Source organism: Haliotis rufescens, unplaced genomic scaffold (genome assembly GCF_023055435.1).
Source record: "Haliotis rufescens isolate VD_foot unplaced genomic scaffold, xgHalRufe1.0.p SCAF_56, whole genome shotgun sequence".
In the NCBI taxonomy this organism is placed as follows: Eukaryota; Metazoa; Mollusca; class Gastropoda; order Lepetellida; family Haliotidae; genus Haliotis; species Haliotis rufescens.
In genome coordinates, this window is record NW_025964290.1 from 473173 (window position 1) to 500493 (window position 27321).

At 44.7% G+C, this 27321-nt stretch overlaps 1 protein-coding gene across 2 annotated transcripts; it reads left to right on the top strand.

The window, feature by feature from the left end:
• The first annotated feature begins 916 nt into the window (after window positions 1-916).
• On the top strand, window positions 917-26510 carry LOC124115954 (RWD domain-containing protein 4-like). Of its 2 annotated transcripts, none has more exons than XM_046477135.2 (7): window positions 917-997; window positions 4259-4345; window positions 4866-4946; window positions 7054-7163; window positions 7723-7768; window positions 14386-14493; window positions 24155-26510. In XM_046477135.2, the coding sequence occupies exons 2-7, from the start codon at window positions 4322-4324 to the stop codon at window positions 24359-24361; spliced, it is 576 nt and encodes a 191-aa protein (XP_046333091.1). In that variant the 5' UTR covers window positions 917-997; window positions 4259-4321; the 3' UTR covers window positions 24362-26510. The 2 variants fall into 2 exon arrangements, with proteins under 2 accessions (XP_046333091.1, XP_046333093.1); XM_046477137.2 differs by having other exon boundaries at window positions 940-1103.
• Window positions 26511-27321: the final 811 nt, after the last annotated feature.

Genomic DNA, 27321 nt, shown 5'->3' on the forward strand with positions numbered 1-27321 from the left:
GGCTGGGACGAGTCCAAATTTACTGCCCGGGTACCCGACCCCCTATTACCCGACCCTACCCGGCTACCCACTGCAAGTCTCAAGAGTAGGGAACAAAATGTCTGATTGATAATTGTTTTACCGCAGCCCTGCCTAAAACTATTCACATACATGTATCAAACAATCAGATCATGCGTTCACTGAAGTTTACTGAAGCTTTATCTTTACTCAAACATATACAAGTCAAAAGGAATGTGTACATCGTCAGAGAGAAATGCTAGCTTCTTGTAGTGTAACCACTGAGCTACAATAAGTTTTTGTCATTAAACAATATATCACGTGACTAACCACGGATCCGGGTAGTCCTGTGGGTACCCGGGTCCTACTCAGGACCCACCTGACCCGAGTACCCGAGTTACCCGTCCCAGCCCTAGTACGTGTGCATACACACCTATTATAATTAATTGGTATGTGTGACATCAACAGTCCATATGTGGGGATTCCGGGTTGACATAGATCCACAGTAGTCTATACTTGTAATTGGCGAATATTGGGGGGTGGGGTGTTCCTCACATCAATCACTGGTTTGTCTGGTAGAGGCTGTCATCATACAGTTGGAATATTGCTGATTGTTGGGTAAACAAAAAATTGGAATGAAGTAAAAAGTTTGTACTTTTGGCGTGGTGGAGTATTATCATGATTGATCTTGTGGTGAGAGGACCACCACTTCATCTGCTGCGTGATCAACTATCAAGTGACATTATTGCTACGAAACTACAGACGTATAACCTCCTTCAGTCGTGAGTAAATAGGAAAACAATTATATTGACCACCGATTTCAAGCATTGGGCATTCAGTATTTTCAAACAAGGAATCTGAAAAAGATTTCATATATTTCATTTCACACTCGCTCTAGTTTCGTTTCCTGCATGTTTCATTTTTACATATTTTGCACTGAATCATGGGAAGTAAAAATGGCTGCGCCCATAGCCAAAGCATGATCCCCTCCGTATTGTAGGTGAGGTGCCATTGCACACGTCAAATGTAACGACATGATAATGATCTGAATAATTGTGTGTTTTTCTTTGTCAGTAATTAGGATCGCCTCGCCCGATTGAAAGCAGGTATGACGCATAAACATTGTCTGTAAACTAAATGAATCTGTTTTCGCGCACGTCATTTAGAATCGTGATCGGCCATCGGTTCACGGTGCAGTATGCAATTCTACTAAATTCTAGCGTAATACATGTAGTACACAAGCGGGACAAATGGCAGTTTGTTGAGTTTAATCACTCCATTATTACCTAGTTGTGGTTGTTATTAGAGTCAACACTGGTTGATTACACTTTTGGTTCATATCCTCCAAATTACATGGTTTTGCAAAAATAATTGTTCACATACAATGTGAAATGATACTCTGTGAATGTCGGGTGCGGCTGCGTTGATACAGCCGCAGCAGCGGTAGCGCATTGAAAAGAACACACCAGATGATTGTAAAAAATGGGATGTCCAAAATGTCAACCGAAGATTGGCCCAACTTACATGCCAGAACATTACTGACTGCTTCTGGTCCCGTTAGGTGTCACCCTATCTCACCCGAGACAGGTTCTTTTGGGGGACAGGTCTGGAGAAACCTCTGTGGGTGGGTGCAATTTGGTACCCCTACAAAGATAAAAAATTTACCCCAGACCGCAAGTATAATTTCATACTCCTATTCAATAAGCAATAAATTACGTTATGTGAAATAACCCAATGAAATAAGCAATAAACCACAGAAACTCGGTGATAGTGTGTTTAACATACTATTTTTGTATAGAGAAAAACAATCACTCTCTATACAAATGTTTAAATGTGAATGCAAATACTCTTTTACTTGTGATGTTTTTGGTTGTGTATGTTGTATGATGATACATGTAGTTGTATGCATAGTTGTATGTTTGTGTATATACTGAACTGCAAATGTCAGAAAATAATGCATGAAAGTTTCCCATTAAAATGTCAATGCTTTTTTGGAGGTATCACGTTTCTGACATTAGTCTATGTCCAAATTTAATGTAAATTTTGCTCTTTATCCTTACGATATGAATGGACTGCTCCACTGTGATGTCACACAATTAGCGAGAAATCACGATAAAAATGGCTGTTCGAAAACGTAAGATGTTTTAAAACCTAGAAAAAAAGTTTAATAGGACCTAATATTTATGAATTGACTTTCACTTTGTATGACTTCATTTGAGTATGAACCTTCATAGAGTGAGGACCAAACTGTATGAACGTCGAAGCTTATCACTATTTTGTACGTCATAGAATCTAGATCTTACGCAATGTTTACTATGTGTGACTTCATGTTTAGACTGACAGCCGTACAACAACCAGCTGTATCGTGGAATAAAATAGTTCCTCATAACGAGAGGCGACATGAACGTATATATGCTCAACATGCTCTACAGGAACAACTTTTGTAGTTTCTTTACAGCAAATGTAAGATGAGAAATGTCTGATAAGAACTACCTCAGTATGTCAGTCACAATGACAGCGCGTCGTAATACATTTACATCAAGTACAAGACGTCAAAATGGTCGACATGATTAAAGTGTCGGGAAAGATTTCGGAAATTGTTAATGAACCTGTGGCTGTTACATGCTTTTATTCATCATTGATCAACTGGTCGATCATTGTGATTAAAGATGTGTTAATTAGACATTAAGTAAAATTCATAGATTGCTGTAGACTGTCAGTGTCAGCCTAGACACGGATCAAGTCAATACTTCGATAGTGTGGATGTGCATTTCTTCGTTTTGTTCTCTAAGGTTCTGTCGTAGCGAGGATATTCGTAAACGATCTTTCAGTCAAACTCTCTGACGTTGCTCAATGTATACTGAAACGCTGAGTTGAAGATTGAAGGGTCTAAATGATTGGAAAGAACAATTCTGTATGTATTCGTGCAAGGGAATTCCCAGGGTTCCCCTAGGAATGTGGAAGAAGTCCGTCAGTGTTTACATCAAGAACACAGTCTCATGAAACACGTATGAACATCAAATTGTGTCGTTCAAACACTTACGAACGTCAATTTCTCGGAAATGTGACCGATCTCTCGTCCAATAAAAAGCTGTGTATCGTGTAAACTTCAAATTAAAAAATTATAACCTTATAAATGTATATAAAGCGAGATTAAATATGGTACAAAATTTCTCATTTTAAGGGGTACGAAATTTCTAGGGGTACAAATTCGTTTGGTGTGCGAAATTATCGCAACCCCCATGGAAGTACAGCAATATTATGTTGCCTCCAAAAGTTTCAACACTTACAGTGTATGGGCATTATCCTGCTGCTACGGTATGGCACGTCCCTGCATTTGCACAAGGAGTAGAACATTTTACATGAACTATGTTGGTCATGTTGATCCGGTAGTGTACGCCATTCAAATTACCATTAACAATGAGTTGTGGTGCCACCCCATACCATTATGCTAAAACGCTCTCCTGGATGCATGTAGACCCTTGCACGACCATCAGAGCTGTCTACATGAGACCTGGACTCATCTCTGAAAAGTATACTGTCCCAGTCTTCTCCTTGGTATTTATTCCATAGATGCAACAACCGAATATGGTTCTCTTGTTGACATGACTTCACACACCGGCGACAGACACATTGCAAGTCATGAGTGTTGCCATGTTGTTGATAAATATTGTGTTTCTATTAAGATTAAAACGTGTGGCAATTTTGTTTTGCACCATTCCTGTTTGTAAATGTTTGGTTTTCCATAAGCAAGCTTGTGTAAGCGTTATTTAAGTTCAAGCAAAAGTGTTTTTATGAGCACTTGACAGCTAAGCAATCATTGGATGCTGTTTACAGTCAATAACCGTGTGTGACTGAGTATCATGCTCCCAACAAACACCCAAACATTCAAATTGCAAGCTGTGTATGAACATGCACATGCAATTTGTGAACTACGACCTTAAGTTTGAGATGTCTTCATGAATATGTATTGAAAGACAAAAAACTTTTTAACTTTATATGAAACAGTTACTTATTTCCGTTATCATTATAAAAATGGACCACTTTAATATCCACACTAACAAAGCTGATGTATGAGACAATAACACTTTGATTTTTTTACATATCCTCCAGGAATTTGTCGAAGAGAAAACGACAAATATACAAATATCTAGATTTGACTAGACCTTGTTATTGTACCTGGTGCACAGCCTATCCAGGATATCTTTTGTTTTGGTTGACATGGTAGAGTTTTTCCTCATTGTCGTTTTCTTGTCTGTAGCATACGTCCTGACAATGAGCAGTGAGAGCGTGAACCAAACACCCTGATCTCGCTCACTCAGGAATGTCTTGCCAGGAACAGCAAGAGGTACGTGACAATAGTTGAGGTGAGAAACATCATTGCACTGATGTTGATGTTAGCATCATCCATAAGGCAGAATCTTCTTGTACCTCACATGTAGAATTTTCACCTTTGTTCAAGACATTAAAATTGAAATTCTTGAATGTTTGCTTTTTCCAATCAACAGTGCTAAAAATGAAGCTGAAACTTCCTCTTTTCAAGACAGAGCTACAGATAAGCTGCGTATTACCGTAAAATACCCCCCGAAAGTATTCAAAACCCAATCACTTTCAATTAACTTGCGTACAGAAATGCATGCATTGAATGAAAGACTCAAATGGATAAAAACAGCTCTCGTAAACATGGTAAATACCCAATGTAGCTTTTCAGCATCTGTACAAAGGAGCTAAATTCCGAAACACAATTACGAGCTAATTTGCTTTCCGAGTCAAGCCGATAGTTAGAACCCTTATATACATCCAACACGTTATCTGGAGGTGAGTCAAGGGCTTCTGCGCTGACAGGTAGATGTGTGTGTTTCCTACAGGAGGAGCTGGAGGTGCTGCACTCTATCTATGATGGCGATGGGAAGTTTAAACAGATCAGCCCCACCTGCTTCCAGTATAAGGTAGGTGAATGGAATAGGTCATCAGCAACCCATGCTTGCCGTAAAAGGCGACTATGCTTGTCGTAAGAGGCATCTTATGGGCAGGCCTCAAAGTTAATTTTTTTTTCCAGGTAGCCTGTGGTAAAATCAACAAGACAAGCCCAAATTTTAGGTAGCCAAAAACATTTGAAATTATCTTTTATCAAATAACTACTATATACAATGTATTGTGTACAAGTCATAGCACTAGGCTTGAAACTGTATATTAGTAAAGAGTATACTTGAATTTTGTTATTTCTTACTCGAATGATGCAATTTATTTTACTAGATGACATAGATATATCCGTGCTTTTCCAATAAGCATTGTCAACTAAAATAAAATCGTAGTTACATTATAATTATGTATTTCTGTTCATTGTCGACTTTTTGAGGAATTATTCCCGAGTACAGTTATCAATAGCAGACATGTTTTCCACAATCTGAGTTCTTTTCGTTGGCATGCAGGAGACAATTGACAGTCTGTCATTAACAGATTTCTATAGGTTTTCGACAATGTGTGTTTAGATCGTAACTGAATATATTCAAAGTAATAAGACATTAAAACTGAATCCCGGTGTTGTAAATGGTGTTACATTTCATTATGCCATGAATATTGTTCCAGGTTCACTCTTTTGTTAAATTAGCAAATAATTTATTTCCCGCAAAAGGCGCTCAGTAACATGAAGAAATACCTCTGTTTTCGAAACTACGTATGAATAACACGTTCATCGAAGACTCTCATATGACACATCACTGGAAAGATTGTTTTTTAATCTACACGGTCGTAACATCACTACACGGTCGTAACATCACTACACGGTCGTAACATCACTACACGGTCATAACATCACTTGGTGTCTGGATCTGTAGCAATTCTAACATGGAATTTTATTGGATAAAATTGGTTTCTAATGACGCTTACTTGCCGAAATCTGATGTAAGGTTCGTGATTGGTCAAATTTGAGCATGTGCCCTAAGGCAGCCAATCAAATTACAGCTATGGTACTGTCCTTGTGTGTTATGAATTTCAGATTTTGACGAAATATTTTTGTTAAACCTTGTTATTCCTAATGTTTTAAAGCAAGAAATTGCGATCTATATTTAAAATATGGAACTTCATGGATGTTTCATGCTTGGTTACGCGCTTTGCCAAAGATTTTTCATGCATATATTTTGGCATTAAACGTGTCCGAGTGAGGCGATGAAAGCCGAGATGTATTTGACTTAAATTAAATGTGATTGAACGAAAAGATGGAAAAAACAACTTAGATGTAAGTTTGTCAACTTTTAGAAATATTTTTGTTCATTGTATTTATTACCTTACTTTGTATAGTATATTTAAAATTTTCCTTCAAACGTCTTTATTTTGCACTTTGACATGTTCGATGTGGACTCGACGAAGTGTGTGTCCGAGAATTTTATTTTCAATAACATTGTGGAAAATAGTGAATATTTTTTTAATCTATCTATAAAAAATTATGAATTGAAATGGAAAAGGTATTTCGGACATTGTGACAGTTTACATAACCGAACCCCTCGTAATGCTGCATTGAGCTATGGGAATGTTAATGAAACAGATGATGAGTACGGTGTATGCATACCATTGCGACTGTGAAAACACTGGCGATCGAGAAAATGGCATCACAAATATCGATCAAATTATTTATGTTTGTTTCTACGTATGTGAAGCAATGGAATTTAGTCACCACAAGATACTTTTCAAGGTAGTCATTTGGTGACCTCTGAATTTTTGTCAGTAGACAAATTGAAATTTAGGTCTCAATGGTGACCGTTTTAGTTGCAACTTTGAGGCCTGATGGGATTGGGTGGTCAGACTCGCTGACTTGGTTGAGGCATGTTATTGTATCCCAATTGTGTAGATCGATGCTCATGATGTCAATCAATGGATTGTCTGGTCCAGACTCAATTATTAACAGACCGGCTGTCATAAAGCTGCAATATTGCTGAGTGCGGCGTTAAACAACAAAGAAAGAAACAAGGTAGGTGCTGGCCCCGATATGACAACAGCTTGTTGAACTGAGTTCAGTATTGTCTGTGATAACATCAGTGTCGCTGTGTGGTGTTCCAGTACGGCGAGGATGGTGATCATCAGGCGTTCCTGGTGGAGATATCCTGGGGTGACAGTTATCCCGAAGAAGCCCCCAACGTCAACCTCGACCTCTTCTACAACAAGCACATGTATGACAACTGTTTTTCTCTTCTGTAACATTTTATCTTTCACAAAAAATTAAATTGACAAAATGTCTTTTTTGTTTTGGTTGTAATCGCTTCAGTACTTCAATCAATCGTATACTTTTATTGGGGAAAAGGCATATCCATGTGGAATCAAAGGAACCAAACTGAAAATAGATAAACTTTTAAAACTACTTAAAAACTTATATCTAATTGAGAAATTTATTGCTATAACAAAAGATAACGAAATTAACTTTAACAAAAAATGTTCTCAGCATTTGATTATTGCCTCCTTGTTGATATAAGTTTGAAATATGATACTGTTTGTTTCAAAACCTTAACATTTTTTCATCTTTATTGTGTCATACTATTGCAATCAGAAATATGTTTTGACTGAATACTGAAGTACTTTACATCGCAGGGGACAATATAAAAATAACAAAAAAATATAACTTCTACAATGAACACATGTACACTAAACAAGTTCTTCAGGAAATTGAATAATAGAATTCTGTTGTGATTGATTATAATGTTGCTAAGTATGTGCGATGACATCTCCCTACAGACTTGATGGCGTGAAGGAGAAAGTACGAAGTGGGATCCTGGAGGAGGTGAGTGTCTGAGTGGGAAGTCCACGTCCAGAAGCAGATAAGGCCGAGTCGGAGCCAAGTGAGCTTTAATCACTTATGAGTTTTAGTCCGTCGTGGACCAGACTCACAAATTTACTTGTCCTCACCAATGATGACACTTGACTTTCTTTGAATCCAAATGTCAATATGGCAACAACAACAGGCATATTGAAAAAGCAATAATTCACCTTATCCTTACTCATACTAATTGCTTATCTCATCTCATTCCAAGAAGGCAGTGAAAACTCCAGTGCTGTGTTCCCCCCGAAAGAGAAAACATCTCACCCGAATGCACCCGTCGGCGCACCCAGCCGCACCGGAAGCATGTGACAAGCTGGTACACTTATCACTCACGCCACATGGGTGTTGGGCTTGATTTCTGAGCCGTCATAATAATCCAAGCCATCCTATCAAATATAGAAATATTTCACTTGCATTACCATCTTCAAGCCTTCTTCATCATACTGCTACTTTATTTTTTAAGAAATTCAAGGCCCAGCATAGCACTTAAACATAGTCCTCAAGCATCTTACCAGTGATGCTTACGAACCCCTTGAAGAAACTGGATTCGAACATCTGACAAAGAAAACTTTGCTACAGCTGCCAGAAAGCTATAGATTTCAGCCGCGCTTGATTCGATTATAGTGACATCTGGGGTCTCTGATGGGATCGCGAAGAATAAACTGCCAGGTTAACCAGACAGATAGTTTCACATTCCATTTTTATCATCTATCCTTGTTTCTGAAGATATGGACCACCTCCATGGTCTAATGGTAGAGAGTTCGCAAGATGTTTCCATGAGTTTAGTTGAACAGATCACGATTTGAACCACACATATCGTGGATCCAACCACCAACCTTGGGATTCAAGCAAATAGTATGAGTCAGGATAAGGTGAAACATGTATTTTGGGGTGTACAAATATTTATGTTTTAGTCTGTTTTCAGTCGTACAAATGGGTACAAATGGGTATCTCTCATACCTCTAGTCGCATGTTTAAAAGGAAGCCAGAAGCTGGAATGTAAACATTAAACTTGTTTCCGTTCGGTTGCGCACACACCTCTCTATGACATGTCACAAATCTCTCAGCGCGCCTCTGAGCTGGTTGCTCGAGAAAGACTTTCGCAATAGACTGCTAGTTTGTATTCTACTAGTACTTATTGTGTGTCTACAGTTGTTGTTCTAATACAGTAGTAATAATAATATGTTTTACCTGTAGACTCCTGGAATGTAATCCTTGGTAATCCATTGTTTGTGTTCAACATGCGTTTCACTGTTTGACTTGATTATACATGTGGCAGCATGTCGGGCTTTTCTGCCTCGTGTCAAAGTATAATACTGTCTAAAGTAGATCCTCACAAGTATTGTCCTTCCTGCATAATTAAGGACGGATTTTCAACGTGTTCGTGGGATAAACGTTGTAAAGAATGTGAGCACTTAAATAAAGTTTAATTGATATCTTCGTGCGTTGGCGAAGCGGGCTACTGACCAGTGCTACAAGCAGAGTAGGTCATCGGGTGGATCCCTGGACTCTGCAGCCTCTACATCTGGCCCTGGGGGTGGCGCGTCGGCCACACCCAAGAAATCAGAAGACCCGCCCCAGTCAACTTATGTTTTCGACAAGACACGTGACCGTTTGCCTGCTGATGATACTACCCGCACGACTGATCTTCGTCAATCGGTTGATCGAGAGCGTCACTCAGCCACCCCCGTTATGACAGGACTGGCTCGTGACAACGACCATGAGGGGACTACGGTCTTCAGTTGGTCCGTCATGTCCTACCAACGACGATAAGGACGTCGTGCAGGTCGAAAGTGAACACAGATCCCACTCTACAAGTCGTTCCCGCCCCGGGACGACAGGTCGAGTGCCTCGTCGAGAGACAGTAAATGACACAAGGACGTTCGACGTTCGCCTTCGAGGTCGTCAGGAGTTCGATTCGGACGATAACTACGATAGGGATCGTAGTACTTCTACAGTTAGAGATCGTAGCCCTCGTCCCCACGGAGACGTGTGACGCTCTCGAAGGGAGTTTTTTGGGAGATCAGCGTCGTAGAGATAATGATAGATCGTCACCCTCGTCTCACTTTCATATCGACCCGGCTTTGATAGGCCAGATCACGGCGGCGGTACTAGCCTTGACGTCGTCGACCGAGAAGGGTTCGACCACATCGGATGTCCATGGACTATCGATCTGTACACCGGTTCCTTCATCTACGCCTACACAATCGACGTCGACAATGGATTGTGACGACAGCCTGGCTATGGCTTGGCTATCTCACTTTTCTGCCTGAGTTATCAAAAGATGATGACAAACCGCGAGCCTCCGTTCATACTACACCTATTCGTAGACGCGTCATTGGAAGGCTGGGGAGCGCATTTCAGGGATGACCAAGCGGCCGGGCTGTGGTCGCCAGAAGAAAAGGTCCTGCACATCAACTGCCTTGAGATGGAAGCAGTGATTCGGGCGGTCGTGTTCTGGAAACTTCGACTCCGTCGGAAACAGCTGATGATACAGTCAGAAAACTTCACAGTCGTCCACTGCATCAACAAACAGAGAAGGACTCGGTCGGCGGCCCTTCTGGGACTGCCTCCGTGGCCTAGTGGTAGAGCGTCCGTCCGGAGAGCGGAAGGTTCGGGGTTCGATCCCCGGCCGCGTCATACCAAAAGACGTTAACAGATGGTACTTGTTGTTACCCCGTCTGGCACTCGGCATTAAGGGGAGAAAACAAGGACTGGTTGGCTCGGACAACTAGCCGACGCCCTGTCGAGACCATCGAGGTTGTCTCCCATGGAGTGGATGATCCATTCGACAGTCTTTTCATCTGCTGACAGATCGACTGGTTGCCCCAAGTAGATCTCTTCGCAACCCGGTACAACAACTGCCTTCCTCGATTCGTGTCGCCGGTTCCAGACCCACGGGCATGGGACCACGGCGCTCTAGCGATATCGTGGGAGGGTCTAGACTCTGATTTGGTCGCGACTTATTGGCCGTCCGGAACGTGGTTCCCGGAACATCTTCAGATCATCGATCAGCCACCGTTCCCGTTCCCAGATCGAGACGACCTCCTTCTTCATCCTCACAACGATCAGTCTGGTCATCTCGGCGCCTGAAAGGGTCGACGATCTCGACTGATCTGGCAGCTTGGCTTCTGTGGTGCCGTCTCCTACGGGTGACAGGCTCACTAAAATTACGGAGTTGCAGAAAATTCTACGTGCCTTCATGGTTGAAGATCAGTCAAATTAATTCCGACTGCCGGCCTGGGACCTCGATATCGTTCTGTGCTACCTGTCTAGTCAGACTTACGAGCCTCTCGATCAGGTCGCGTTCGACATTGTCTCAGAAAACGACTTTCCTTCTCTTGCTGGCTACGGCAGCGAGAGTATCGGAACTACAAGCCATTGACCTCGACCGGATAACGTTCGATCAGCGTAACCATGGCAACGTCCATCTTGGTCTCAGATGGAATTTTTAGAGCAAAAAATCACATTCCTGGCCAAGATTCGAGAATGTTCCACATTCCTTCCTTGTCTGCCATTATGGGCTCTCATGATCACGCTGTTCCCTACCTGTGCCCAGTTCGTGCGCTTCGTATTTACCTGCAGCGATCTGAACAGCGACGACAACATTTTCGACGGCTGTTCATGCCGCTCTCAACCAATGCAAAGAAAGAGATTACACATTATACTCTCTCCTTTTGGTTGAGAGCGGTCATTCTCAGAGCTTACGAGGCGCAAGGACTCGCACCTTCCACCTCCTCTCATCTGCACGAAGTTCGAGCCATAGCTTCAACATGAAGCACAGTTTGGTCCACTCGTAGTGGCACAACAGATCTCCCAGAAAAGACAGTGAATTTGTGCTTTATTCACTTTGGACTTTTTGCTTGACACTTCGTGCCAGATAACAGGTTACAATAAAAACTGTTGGTGAATGTACACATTCTTATGGTTTTTGTTGCGTGCAGTACTTCGGCTGTTTTATTATGGTTATTCGGTGTATGCATCGTCTTCCCATACTTTATAGTACTGCTCGTATTTTTTAGTTACCTTGTATACTGCGAGTTGCTCTGTAACTAAATTATGCGCCAACCACACTTCGATCGCAATTCAACTGACGTGTGCAGTTGTCCTGTCGCATCGATAATTAGTTGTGTGTCGAAGAGCATTAACCATGCTATTTTTAGTTACCTTGGATACGACGAGTCGTTCTGTAACTACATTATAAGCCGACCACACTTCGATCACAATTCAACTGACGTGTGCAGTTGTCCTGTCGCATCGATACTTACTTGTGGGTCGAAGAGCATTAAACATGCTGTTTTAGTTACCTTGTATACTGCGAGTTGCTCTGTAACTAACTATACGTCGACCACACTTCGATCGCAGTTCAACTGACGTGTGCATTTATCCTGTCGTATCGATAATTAGTTGTGTGTCGAAGAGCATTAACCATGCTGTGCGTTTGTGAAAAACAACTTGTCTCGTCCGTGCATCTGGTCGAATGTTCTATTGTCACTACAGGGGTGAGGAACTTCGTACATTCGACGTGAACGAGGTCACTTCCTGATTACTTTCCCGACCCTCCTTCCAGTGTTCCGTCGAATTCTACCCATTTGTGCGACTGAAAACAGACTAAAACATGGGTTTTTCAGATTGAAAAACAATGTTTTATTGGTCTGTTTTCAGTCGTACGTTCCCACCCAGCCATCCCCACATGGAAGTAATCTAGTCCAGTCCTGCTTGATGGCTTATTCTTCGAGATTTGTGACGTCATAGGGAGGTTCCAGCTTCTGGCTTCCTTCTAATCGTGCGACTAGAGGTATGAGAGATACCCATTTGTACCCATTTGTATGACTGAAAACAGACCAATAAAACATCGTTTTTAATCTGAAAAACCCATACTTATCCTGAGTCATACGCTATAGCGCCCAGTGGGCCATTATTGACCATTAAAAAATGATATTGATCGTCACCGAAAGCAAAATGGCGGTCAATCAAGATTCAATATACGACTAGCTACTGAAAACAATAAAATCTGCTAATCCTCATTGTATGTCAACCAAGTGAAAGTCGTTAGCCACGACTTACAAATGATCGTCCAGACTTTGAGGGTTTGGCAGACTGGGTTCGACTGATCTGCATCGGTCGACTGGCTGTCGTCACGCTTTCGCTTCTTGTCTGAGGTTACGTATCGTAGCATTGTGAGGATAATGAGGTACATAAATGATGCAAGGTATTTATGTACAGTTGTAAACACCTTTCACTCAAATTAACAAGATGTTCTTAGTAATTAATACTCGATTAATCAGTGTCAACTCAGTTTATTGCCTATTACAGTGATTGACCGATTGGACTATCATGTAGGTACGATGTATTTACAGCAATCATAACAAACAAAGCTTGTCAGTGTAGATAATCTTCATTGTGTTACAACTGCAGACAGAAACTGCTCAGTCCTAACTGTTGATCATGCCCGGTCAAAATTTAAGAATGTCCGGACAATACTTTTTAAAATGTCCGGACAGAAAAATTTAAATGTCCGGTAAGCAATATTTTAAACCGGACATTTGTGATTCCCAATCGGACATGTCCGGCGCATATGACGGTTTCCGGACCCCTGCCGCCCACCCATCCATATCTGGCGTGGTCACATGCTTCTGGTGCGGCTGCGCGGCGGTAGGGTGCATTCACTTTTCGTACAAAATGTTGTGAAATTTGGTATTTTTTACTTATGCTGCATTACTCCTTAATGCATTCACTACTTACCTTACGACAAAAAACTGGGACAGCGTACCGACGATGGTCCTGGGTGAAGATAAATAAACTGTTCCTGAATGAACAGTTAATTCCAAAGGCTAATTACCCTGGAGCCATGACATCTATATGCCTCGAAACACTTTATTGTCGTTATTTATAAGATGCTAATCCCAATTGTTAATCCTCATTGTATTGTATATCGACTGTCTGCCATCCTGAACGAGATGTGCAAGTATGTCACTGATGGATTACTGTTCTTTACATTTATGACTTACTAAATGTCGGTTGACCTTGGTTGTATAAGCCTTGGTCCAGATATGAAAATTGGAGAGACAGAGAAAGAGAGAGAGACAGGTCTTACTCTTAGCCTGGCTACGGCTAGGCTGGGTGCGCCGGGCTAGGGCTAGGCTGGGTGCTCCGGGCTAGGGCTAGGCTGGGTGCTCCGGGGCACCAAGACAGCAACCGATTTGGGACACCCATTGTCTGAATGAACATTTAATTCCAAAGGCTACACCAGTCAAAATAGGCAACTATCTCAGACATTATGTTGGTCACTTCTTGCTATTTGTTAGGTGGCTGTTGTTGACATTTCAGACTGTGGCAAGTTATCCAGGTGAGCTACAGTGCCATGGCAACTGTTTTGACAGCTAAAACTTTTTATTATTTTTGTGTTTGTATAATTGTTTTGTCTGTTTTTGCAAGAATTGATTTTCTTGAATTTAGGAAGACTTGCATTATAGTGTATGGGTTCCCTAAAACGTGAATTATTTGATGGATGATGAAATTGTCACCTTTTCATTGTATTTGCTATCACAACCCTGACATCTGTAATTGTTGTTTAGGTGGAGAATCTCTTGAGTTCCCCGATGACGTTCTCACTGTTTGAATGGGTGAAGGACAACCTCGCCTCGCTTCTCGAAGAACAGCCTGAGTCTGCCCCAGTCAACCAGGTCAGCCAGGATTATCTCCCTTGCATGGCTGCCAGATTTATCTCCCTTGCATGTCTGTTCTGTACACAACATAGAGTACCCTGACATGGTAGTGGTACGAGTGACACAGTGTCTCAAGTAACAAAAGGAAGGAATTTAGGCATTTTTTACCCCCTGAAAATTCACGCACTTACTTGCAAGCTTACTACCCATTGGAAATCGTGTGCTGATACATCCTCCATGCAAAAGAAAATGTTTTAGGTATACAGGAAAAATTGGGAACAAAAATCTTAACTAAGCCTCTTTTCCTCTGCTGGCCAACTGACTAACTCAAATCACAATTCCACTTTCCTGTCTCTCCCAAATGGCCAACATACAGGGACCTAGTAAGTGTGAGACATCCCCCCTCACGCATCTCAGCCCTCTCACCTCTAGAACAACCTGATCCCCCCTGACCGCATCTCAGCCCTCCCAACTCTAGAACAACCTGATCCCCCCTGGACGCGTCTCAGCCCTCCCACCTCTAGAACAACCTGATCCCCCCTGACCGCATCTCAGCCCTCCCAACTCTAGAACAACCTGATCCCCCCTGACCGCATGTCAGCCCTCCCACCTCTAGAACAACCTGATCCCCCCTGACGCGTCTCAGCCTCCCAACTCTAGAACAACCTGATCCCCGCTGGACGCGTCTAAGCTCTCCCAACTCTAGAACAACCTGATCCACCCTGACGCGTCTCAGCCTCCCAACTCTAAAACAACCTGATCCCTCCTGACTGCATCTCAGCCCTCCCAACTCTAAAACAACCTGATCCCCCCTGACCGCATCTCACCCTCCCAACTCTAGAACAACCTGATCCCCCCTGGATGCATCTCAGCTCTCCCAACTCTAAAACAACCTGATACCCCCTGACCGCATCTCAGCCCTCCCACCTCTAGAACAACCTGATCCCCCCTGACCGCATCTCAGCTCACCCACCTATAAAACAACCTGATCCTCCCTGACCGCATCTCAGCCCTCCCAACTCTAAAACAACCTGATTCCCCCTGACCGCATCTCAGCTCTCCCACCTCTAAAACAACCTGATCCCCCCTGACCGCATCTCACCCTCCCAACTCTAGAACAACCTGATCCCCCCCTGGACGCATCTCAGCTCTCCCACCTATAAAACAACCTGATCCCCCCTGACCGCATCTCAGCCCTCCCAACTCTAAAACAACCTGATCCCTCCTGACCGCATGTCAGCCCTCCCACCTCTAGAACAACCTGATCCCCCCTAGTTCAGTCACCTGTCAAACTCTAAAACAACCTGATCCCCCCTAGTTCAGTCACCTGTCAAACTCTAAAACAACCTGATCCCCCCTAGTTCAGTCACATGTCCAAGCCTCTAAAACAACCTGATCCCCCCTAGTTCAGTCACATGTCCTAGCCTCTAAAACAACCTGATCCCCCCTAGTTCAGTCACATGTCCAACTCTAAAACAACCTGATCCCCCTAGATCAGTCACATGTCCAAGCCTCTAAAACAACCTGATCCGCCCTGGTTCAATCACATGTCCAAGCCTCTAAAACAACCTGATCCCCCTAGTTCAGTCACCTGTCCAAGCCTCTAAAACAACCTGATCCCCCCTAGTTCAGTCACATGTCCAACTCTAAAACAACCTGATCCTCCCTGGTTCAGTCACATGTCCAAGCCTCTAAAACAACCTGATCCTCCCTGGTTCAGTCACATGTCCAAGCCTCTAAAACAACCTGATCCCCCCTAGTTCAGTCACATGTCCAACTCTAAAACAACCTGATCCCCCCTGGTTCAGTCACATGTCCAAGCCTCTAAAACAACCTGATCCCCCCTAGTTCAGTCACATGTCCAACTCTAAAACAACCTGATCCCCCCTAGTTCAGTCACATGTCCAACTCTAAAACAACCTGATCCCCCCTAGTTCAGTCACATGTCCTAGCCTCTAAAACAACCTGATCCCCCCTAGTTCAGTCACATGTCCAACTCTAAAACAACCTGATCCCCCCTAGTTCAGTCACCTGTCCAAGCCTCTAAAACAACCTGATCCCCCCTGGTTCAGTCACATGTCCAAGCCTCTAAAACAACCTGATCCCCCCTAGTTCAGTCACATGTCCAACTCTAAAACAACCTGATCCCCCTAGTTCAGTCACATGTCCAACTCTAAAACAACCTGATCCCCCCTAGTTCAGTCACATGTCCAACTCTAAAACAACCTGATCCCCCCTAGTTCAGTCACATGTCCAACTCTAAAACAACCTGATCCCCCCTAGTTCAGTCACATGTCCAAGCCTCTAAAACAACCTGATCCCCCCTAGTTCAGTCACATGTCCTAGCCTCTAAAACAACCTGATCCCCCCTAGTTCAGTCACATGTCCAACTCTAAAACAACCTGATCCCCCCTAGTTCAGTCACATGTCCAAGCCTCTAAAACAACCTGATCCCCCTAGTTCAGTCACATGTCCAACTCTAAAACAACCTGATCCCCCCTAGTTCAGTCACATGTCCAACTCTAAAACAACCTGATCCCCCCTAGTTCAGTCACTTGTCCAACTCTAAAACAACCTGATCCCCCCTAGTTCAGTCACATGTCCAGGTCTAAAACAACCTGATCCCCCCTAGTTCAGTCACATGTCCTAGCCTCTAAAACAACCTGATCCCCCCTAGTTCAGTCACATGTCCAAGCCTCTAAAACAACCTGATCCCCCCTAGTTCAGTCACATGTCCAACTCTAAAACAACCTGATCCCCCCTAGTTCAGTCACATGTCCAACTCTAAAACAACCTGATCCCCCCTAGTTCAGTCACATGTCCAAGCCTCTAAAACAACCTGATCCCCCCTAGTTCAGTCACATGTCCTAGCCTCTAAAACAACCTGATCCCCCCTAGTTCAGTCACATGTCCAACTCTAAAACAACCTGATCCCCCCTAGTTCAGTCACATGTCCAAGCCTCTAAAACAACCTGATCCCCCTAGTTCAGTCACATGTCCAACTCTAAAACAACCTGATCCCCCCTAGTTCAGTCACATGTCCAACTCTAAAACAACCTGATCCCCCCTAGTTCAGTCACATGTCCAACTCTAAAACAACCTGATCCCCCCTAGTTCAGTCACATGTCCAGCTCTAAAACAACCTGATCCCCCCTAGTTCAGTCACATGTCCTAGCCTCTAAAACAACCTGATCCCCCCTAGTTCAGTCACATGTCCAAGCCTCTAAAACAACCTGATCCCCCCTAGTTCAGTCACATGTCCAAGCCTCTAAAACAACCTGATCCCCCCTAGTTCAGTCACATGTCCAAGCCTCTAAAACAACCTGATCCCCCCTAGTTCAGTCACATGTCCAACTCTAAAACAACCTGATCCCCCCTAGTTCAGTCACATGTCCAACTCTAAAACAACCTGATCCCCCCTAGTTCAGTCACATGTCCAACTCTAAAACAACCTGATCCCCTCTAGTTCAGTCACTTGTCCAACTCTAAAACAACCTGATCCCCCCTAGTTCAGTCACATGTCCAGCTCTAAAACAACCTGATCCCCCCTAGTTCAGTCACATGTCCTAGCCTCTAAAACAACCTGATCCCCCCTAGTTCAGTCACATGTCCAAGCCTCTAAAACAACCTGATCCCCCCTAGTTCAGTCACATGTCCAAGCCTCTAAAACAACCTGATCCCCCTAGTTCAGTCACATGTCCAAGCCTCTAAAACAACCTGATCCCCCCTAGTTCAGTCACATGTCCTAGCCTCTAAAACAACCTGATCCCCCCTAGTTCAGTCACATGTCCAAGCCTCTAAAACAACCTGATCCCCCCTAGTTCAGTCACATGTCCAACTCTAAAACAACCTGATCCCCCCTAGTTCAGTCACATGTCCTAGCCTCTAAAACAACCTGATCCCCCCTAGTTCAGTCACATGTCCAAGCCTCTAAAACAACCTGATCCCCCCTAGTTCAGTCACATGTCCAAGCCTCTAAAACAACCTGATCCCCCCTAGTTCAGTCACATGTCCAAGCCTCTAAAACAACCTGATCCCCCCTAGTTCAGTCACATGTCCAACTCTAAACAACCTGATCCCCCCTAGTTCAGTCACATGTCCAACTCTAAAACAACCTGATCCCCCCTAGTTCAGTCACCTGTCCAACTCTAAAACAACCTGATCCCCCTAGTTTAGTCACATGTCCAAGCCTCTAAAACAACCTGATCCCCCCTAGTTCAGTCACCTGTCCAACTCTAAAACAACCTGATCCCCCTAGTTCAGTCACCTGTCCAACTCTAAAACAACCTGATCCCCCCCTGGTTCAGTCACCTGTCAAACTCTAAAACAACCTGATCCCCCCTAGTTCAGTCACATGTCCAAGCCTCTAAAACAACCTGATCCCCCCTAGTTCAGTCACATGTCCAACTCTAAAACAACCTGATCCCCCCTAGTTCAGTCACATGTCCTAGCCTCTAAAACAACCTGATCCCCCCTAGTTCAGTCACATGTCCAACTCTAAAACAACCTGATCCCCCCTAGTTCAGTCACATGTCCTAGCCTCTAAAACAACCTGATCCCCCCCTAGTTCAGTCACCTGTCAAACTCTAAAACAACCTGATCCCCCCTAGTTCAGTCACATGTCCAAGCCTCTAAAACAACCTGATCCCCCCTAGTTCAGTCACATGTCCAAGCCTCTAAAACAACCTGATCCCCCCTAGTTCAGTCACATAACCAAGCCTCTAAAACAACCTGATTCCCCCTAGTTCAGTCACATGTCCAGCTCTAAAACAACCTGATCCCCCCTAGTTCAGTCACCTGTCCAAGCCTCTAAAACAACCTGATCCCCCTAGTTCAGTCACATAACCAAGCCTCTAAAACAACCTGATCCCCCCTAGTTCAGTCACATGTCCAGCTCTAAAACAACCTGATCCCCCCTAGTTCAGTCACATGTCCAAGCCTCTAAAACAACCTGATCCCCCTAGTTCAGTCACATGTCCTAGCCTCTAAAACAACCTGATCCCCCCTAGTTCAGTCACATGTCCAAGCCTCTAAAACAACCTGATCCCCCTAGTTCAGTCACCTGTCCAAGCCTCTAAAACAACCTGATCCCCCCTAGTTCAGTCACATGTCCTAGCCTCTAAAACAACCTGATCCCCCCTAGTTCAGTCACATGTCCAAGCCTCTAAAACAACCTGATTCCCCCTGGTTCAGTCACATGTCCAAGCCTCTAAAACAACCTGATCCCCCCTAGTTCAGTCACATGTCCAAGCCTCTAAAACAACCTGATCCCCCCTAGTTCAGTCACATGTCAAACTCTAAAACAACCTGATCCCCCCTAGTTCAGTCACATGTCCAAGCCTCTAAAACAACCTGATCCCCCCCTAGTTCAGTCACATGTCCTAGCCTCTAAAACAACCTGATCCCCCCTAGTTCAGTCACCTGTCCAAGCCTCTAAAACAACCTGATCCCCCCTAGTTCAGTCACCTGTCCTAGCCTCTAAAACAACCTGATCCCCCCTAGTTCAGTCACCTGTCAAACTCTAAAACAACCTGATCCCCCCTAGTTCAGTCACATGTCCAACTCTAAAACAACCTGATCCCCCCTAGTTCAGTCACCTGTCCAACTCTTAAACAACCTGATCCCCCCTGGATGCATGTCAGCTCTCCCAACTCTAAAACAACCTGATCCCCCCTAGTTCAGTCACATGTCCAACTCTAAAACAACCTGATCCCCCCTAGTTCAGTCACCTGTCCAAGCCTCTAAAACAACCTGATCCCCCCTAGTTCAGTCACCTGTCCTAGCCTCTAAAACAACCTGATCCCCCCTAGTTCAGTCACCTGTCAAACTCTAAAACAACCTGATCCCCCCTAGTTCAGTCACATGTCCAACTCTAAAACAACCTGATCCCCCCTAGTTCAGTCACCTGTCCAACTCTTAAACAACCTGATCCCCCCTGGATGCATCTCAGCTCTCCCAACTCTAAAACAACCTGATCCCCCCTAGTTCAGTCACATGTCCAACTCTAAAACAACCTGATCCCCCCTAGTTCAGTCACATGTCCAACTCTAAAACAACCTGATCCCCCTAGTTTAGTCACATGTCCAACTCTAAAACAACCTGATCCCCCCTAGTTCAGTCACATGTCCAAGCCTCTAAAACAACCTGATCCCCCCTAGTTCAGTCACATGTCCAGCTCTAAAACAACCTGATCCCCCCTAGTTCAGTCACATGTCCAAGCCTCTAAAACAACCTGATCCCCCCTAGTTCAGTCACATGTCCAACTCTAAAACAACCTGATCCCCCCTAGTTCAGTCACATGTCCAACTCTAAAACAACCTGATCCCCCCCAGTTCAGTCACATGTCCAACTCTAAAACAACCTGATCCCCCTAGTTTAGTCACATGTCCAACTCTAAAACAACCTGATCCCCCCTAGTTCAGTCACATGTCCAACTCTAAAACAACCTGATCCCCCCTAGTTCAGTCACATGTCCAACTCTAAAACAACCTGATCCCCCCCTAGTTCAGTCACATGTCCAACTCTAAAACAACCTGATCCCCCCTAGTTCAGTCACATGTGTAACTCTAAAACAACCTGATCCCCCCTAGTTCAGTCACATGTCCAACTCTAAAACAACCTGATCCCCCCTAGTTCAGTCACATGTCCAGCTCTAAAACAACCTGATCCCCCCTAGTTCAGTCACATGTCCAACTCTAAAACAACCTGATCCCCCCTAGTTCAGTCACATGTCCTAGCCTCTAAAACAACCTGATCCCCCCTAGTTCAGTCACATGTCCAACTCTAAAACAACCTGATCCCCCCTAGTTCAGTCACATGTCCAACTCTAAAACAACCTTATCCCCCCTAGTTCAGTCACATGTCCAACTCTAAAACAACCTGATCCCCCCTAGTTCAGTCACATGTCCAACTCTAAAACAACCTGATCCCCCCTAGTTCAGTCACATGTCCAACTCTAAAACAACCTGATCCCCCCTAGTTCAGTCACATGTCCAAGCCTCTAAAACAACCTGATCCCCCCTGGTTCAGTCACATGTCCAAGCCTCTAAAACAACCTGATCCCCCCTAGTTCAGTCACATGTCCAAGCCTCTAAAACAACCTGATCCCCCCTGGTTCAGTCACATGTCCAAGCCTCTAAAACAACCTGATCCCCCCTAGTTCAGTCACATGTCCTAGCCTCTAAAACAACCTGATCCCCCCCTGGTTCAGTCACATGTCCAACTCTAAAACAACCTGATCCCCCCTAGTTCAGTCACATGTCCAAGCCTCTAAAACAACCTGATCCCCCCTAGTTCAGTCACATGTCCAAGCCTCTAAAACAACCTGATCCCCCCTAGTTCAGTCACATGTCCTAGCCTCTAAAACAACCTGATCCCCCCTAGTTCAGTCACATGTCCAAGCCTCTAAAACAACCTGATTCCCCCTGGTTCAGTCACATGTCCAAGCCTCTAAAACAACCTGATCCCCCCTAGTTCAGTCACATGTCCAAGCCTCTAAAACAACCTGATCCCCCCTGGTTCAGTCACATGTCCAAGCCTCTAAAACAACCTGATCCCCCCTGGTTCAGTCGCATGTCCAAGCCTCTAAAACAACCTGATCCCCCCTGGTTCAGTCACATGTCCAAGCCTCTAAAACAACCTGATCCCCCCTAGTTCAGTCACATGTCCAAGCCTCTAAAACAACCTGATCCCCCCTAGTTCAGTCACATGTCCAACTCTAAAACAACCTGATCCCCCCTAGTTCAGTCACATGTCCAAGCCTCAAAAACAACCTGATCCCCCCTAGTTCAGTCACATGTCCAAGCCTCTAAAACAACCTGATCCCCCCTAGTTCAGTCACATGTCCAACTCTAAAACAACCTGATCCCCCCTAGTTCAGTCACATGTCCAAGCCTCTAAAACAACCTGATCCCCCTAGTTCAGTCACATGTCCAACTCTAAACAACCTGATCCCCCCTAGTTCAGTCACATGTCCAAGCCTCTAAAACAACCTGATCCCCCCTAGTTCAGTCACCTGTCCAAGCCTCTAAAACAACCTGATCCCCCCTAGTTCAGTCACATGTCCAACTCTAAACAACCTGATCCCCCTAGTTCAGTCACATGTCCAAGCCTCTAAAACAACCTGATCCCCCCTAGTTGAGTCACATGTCCAAGCCTCTAAAACAACCTGATCCCCCTAGTTCAGTCACATGTGTAACTCTAAAACAACCTGATCCCCCCTAGTTCAGTCACATGTCCTAGCCTCTAAAACAACCTGATCCCCCCTAGTTCAGTCACATGTCCAAGCCTCTAAAACAACCTGATCCCCCCTAGTTCAGTCACATGTCCAAGCCTCTAAAACAACCTGATCCCCCTAGTTCAGTCACATGTCCAAGCCTCTAAAACAACCTGATCCCCCCTGGTTCAGTCACATGTCCAACTCTAAAACAACCTGATCCCCCCTAGTTCAGTCACATGTCCAAGCCTCTAAAACAACCTGATCCCCCCTAGTTCAGTCACATGTCCAAGCCTCTAAAACAACCTGATCCCCCCTAGTTCAGTCACATGTCCAACTCTAAAACAACCTGATCCCCCCTAGTTCAGTCACATGTCCAAGCCTCTAAAACAACCTGATCCCCCTAGTTCAGTCACATAACCAAGCCTCTAAAACAACCTGATCCCCCCTAGTTCAGTCACCATAAATTGGTTACGGTGTGACATAAGCTACTCAAGCACACCAACCCATCACAGTGGCCTAGCTAATCAATCACAAGTCAACCTTTGGTCCACCTTTACTGTAAACTCAGAGGGGCGGTCGGGTAGCCTAGTGGTTAAAGCGTTCACTCGTCACGCCAAAGCCCCGGGTTCTATTCCCGACATGGGTACAATGTGTGAAGCCCATTTCTGGTGTCCGTCGCCATGATATTGCTGGAATATTGCTAAAAGCGGCGTAAAACCACACTCACTCACTCACTCACTACTGTAACCTCAGTAACCTCTGTGGTTACAATACATGGTGACTCTTTGCTTAACTTAAATAATGCTCACATATAACACATCCCCCCTGTTGTTACCCTGTCTAGCGCTTGGCATTAAGGGGCTGAGTGGGATATTCATGTTAAACTGCGGCATGGTATCTCAGAGGGCTAGCACTATAGATTGCCATCAGTCCTAACTAGTACAGACAGACAGACACACTCAGACACACACAGAGACACACACAGACACAAAGACACACATACACACACGCATCACTATGTGAATTCAATCATTTTGGATGCGACGTTTAACCCCATTTCACTGCGCCCAAACATACCCCTCATCATACCCTGGCAGCTTCCTGTTTCTGCCTGTTCAGACGCTGCCTGACTGAGACTGCAACGGACCATGATAGAGGCACACGCATCAAACAAACCCCTCCATCTTTTATTCAAGCCAATGCACTTTAACTGATTCCAACGCCACTTTTAGCAATTTTCCAGCAATATTATGGTTGGGATCACAGGAAAATGGGCTTCACACATTGTACCCATGTGGGGAATCGAATCCGGGTCTTCGGAGTGACGAGTCAATGCTTTAACCACTAGGCTACTCTACAGCCCTGTTTAAACTTAAGAACAAGTGAGTGTTTCACTGAACATGTAAACATGCCTGCATCTGCCAGTTTCTGTGTGTAGATAGTCTATGTTTTTGTCCTTAGGCTGAGAGCAGGAGTGACACCATTCTGGCTGAGGATAATTCCCCCGAGAAGAAAAGGGAGAAGAAGGAACAGATGACAAAAGCCCAGAAGAGGAAGTACTTTGACAAATATGGCGCCAACACAGACCGGCCGAGGGGCTGGGACTGGGTGGATGTGGTCAAGCATCTCAGTCAAACCGGGGGACAACAGCAGAAGAATGATTCTTGACCTGGATGGGGATTAGTACTCGTGGCACTCGAGGGAGGGGTTAATACACGTGGCACTCGAGGGAGGGGTTAATACACGTGGCACTCGAGGGAGGGGTTAATACACGTGGCACTCGAGGGAGGGGTTAATACACGTGGCACTCGAGGGAGGGGTTAATACACGTGGCACTCATGGGAGGGGCTAGCACAGGCTCTTGTGGAGGAGGAAGGGTTAATTTGGGCTCTTGTGGGTGAGGGAGGGTTAAGACAGGTTCTCGGAGGGTTAATACAGGCTCTTGTAGGGGAGGGGGGTTAATACAGGCTCTTGTGGGGAGGGAGGGTTAATACAGGCTCTTGTGGGGAGGTAGGGTTAATAAAGGCTGTTGCGGGGAGGGAGGGTTAATACAGGCTCTCGTAGGGGAGGGAGGGTTAATACAAGCTCTTGTGGGGAGGGAGGGTTAATACAGGTTCTCATAGGGGAAGGAGGGTTAATACAGGCTCTTGTAGGGGAGGGAGGGTTAATACAGGCTCTTGTGGGGGAGGGAGGGATAATACAGGTTCTCGGAGGGTTAATACAGGCTCTTGTAGGGGAGGGAGGGTTAATACAGGCTCTTGTAGGGGGTTAATACAGGCTCTTGTGGGGATTGAGGGTTAAGACAGGTTCTTGTGGCGGATGGAGGGTTAATACAGGCTCTTGTGGGGAGGGAGGGTTATACAGGCTCTTGTAGGGGAGGAAGGGTTAATACAGGCTCTTGTAGGGGAGGGGGTTAATACAGGCTCTTGTAGGGGAGGGAGGGTTAAGACAGGCTCTTGTAGGGGATGGAGGGTTAATACAGGCTCTTGTGGGGAGGGAGGGTTAAGACAGGTTCTCGGAGGGTTAATACAGGCTCTTGTAGGGGAGGGAGGGTTAATACAGGCTCTTGTAGGGGAGGGAGGGTTAATACAGGCTCTTGTAGGGGAGGGAGTGTTAATACAGGCTCTTGTAGGGGAGGGAGGGTTAATACAGGCTCTGGTAGGGGAGGTAGGGTTAATACAGGCTCTTGTAGGAGAGGGAGGGTTAAGACAGGCTCTTGTGGGGGATGGAGGGTTAATACAGGCTCTTGTGGGAAGGGAGGGTTAAGAGAGGCTCTTGTGGGGAGGGAGGGATAATACAGGCTCTCGTAGGGGAGGGAGGGTTAATACAGGTTCTCGTGGGGGAGGGAGGGTTAATACACGACACTCTCCTGGGTCTGTACTGGGGATGAGGGCTCTGATGACATTGAGAAACATTTGCTATGTCGTGAAAATGTGCTTTGAATTGAGTTTTGGGCAGAGTGTGGGAATCTTGAATATGCTTGAGGATCAATGGCCTTCCATGGACTGAAAATAGATGGAACGGTTTCCAACTTAATTTGACTTCAGTTGATGATAATTACTTGCCTCAGGGTAACAGGATAGCTAAAGAGTTGCCGGCTGGTCCACACACAACTCCAGAGGATTTAGATCATCCTAAGATTGATACAACTCGTGGAGGGTCAAGGTCATGCTAAAAATGAGTGAATATGGTTTTACGCTGCTTTTAGCACTATTCGAGCAACATCACGGCAGGGGACACCAGAAAGGGCTTTACACATTGTACCCATGTGGGGAACCGAACCTGGGTCTTTGACATGACAAGCAAGCACGTTAATCACTAGGCTACCTGGACGTCCCGATAACGATGAATACAATCAGGGAGGGTCAAGGTCACCCTACAGATGACATACATTTTGGTAGGGTCAAGGTCACGCTTAAGTTGGCATACATTTTGGGAGGGTCAAGGTCAAGCTAAAGTTGGCATACATGAAAACTTATGAATATGAATAGTGTCATAACATTTTTTTATAATCAAATACTAGAAATATATCTCGATGTTTAGAGTAACTGCCATGCTCAGTTAATTATTCGGGAGATCCGTGTAGGTTTGTGTGACAGTAAATCGTACATTACTAACGAGAATTGTTGCCTGTGGTTGTGGCAGTGATTTGTGTGGCCAGTGTTCAGCTAACATAAAGTAGCCTGCAGCCTCCCTCCGGGCTGCCCTAAAATCGGGACTCTGTACAGTCAGTGTAAATTTAAAATTATTTTATCATTAAGATAATGTTATTTTCCCTGTAAAATAGTGTATTTTGTAAATAAAACTGTCTCACAGATTTGTGATTTGGGTTTCTTTTATTCAATTAGTTATTGACCAATGGAGTTCACAGGGACCTTCTCTGTCTGTCTAACTTCTCTTATCTTATGTGCAGCTTAGTTGGAACAAGTTTGAAAATTTGCTGCTGCAGTCAAGTAGGTTTCAAACGTAGCTCTAACATACACGAAGCTGGGAAACTTAATACTGAACAGTGCAACCTGATATTATGTTGCATGCAGGTCTGATACAGGTCTCATGCAGGTCTCATGCAGGTCTCATGCAGGTCTGAAACACGTCTCATGCAGGTCTGATACGCGTCTCATGCAGGTCTGAAACAGGTCTCATGCAGGTCTGATACAGGTCTCATGCAGGTCTGATACAGGTCTCATGCAGATCTGATACATGTCTCATGCAGGTCTGATACGCATCTCATGCAGGTCTGATACAGGTCTCATGCAGATCTGATACAGGTCTCATGCAGGTCTGATACGCATCTCATGAAGGTGTGATACAGGTCTGAAACAGGTCTCATGGAGGTCTTATACATGTCTTGTGCAGGTCCGATACATGTCTCATGCAGGTGTGATACAGGTCCGAAACAGGTCCCATGCAGGTCTGATACAGGTCTCATGCAGGTCTGATAAATGTCTCATGCAGGTCCGATACAGGTCTCATGCAGGTCTGATACACGTCTTGTGCAGGTCTGATACACGTCTCATGGAGGCCTGATACGCCTCTCATGCAGGTCTGATACACATCTCATGCAGGTCTGATACACGTCTCATGCAGGTCTGATACAAGTCTCATGATGCATTGAATCACATCTTGTG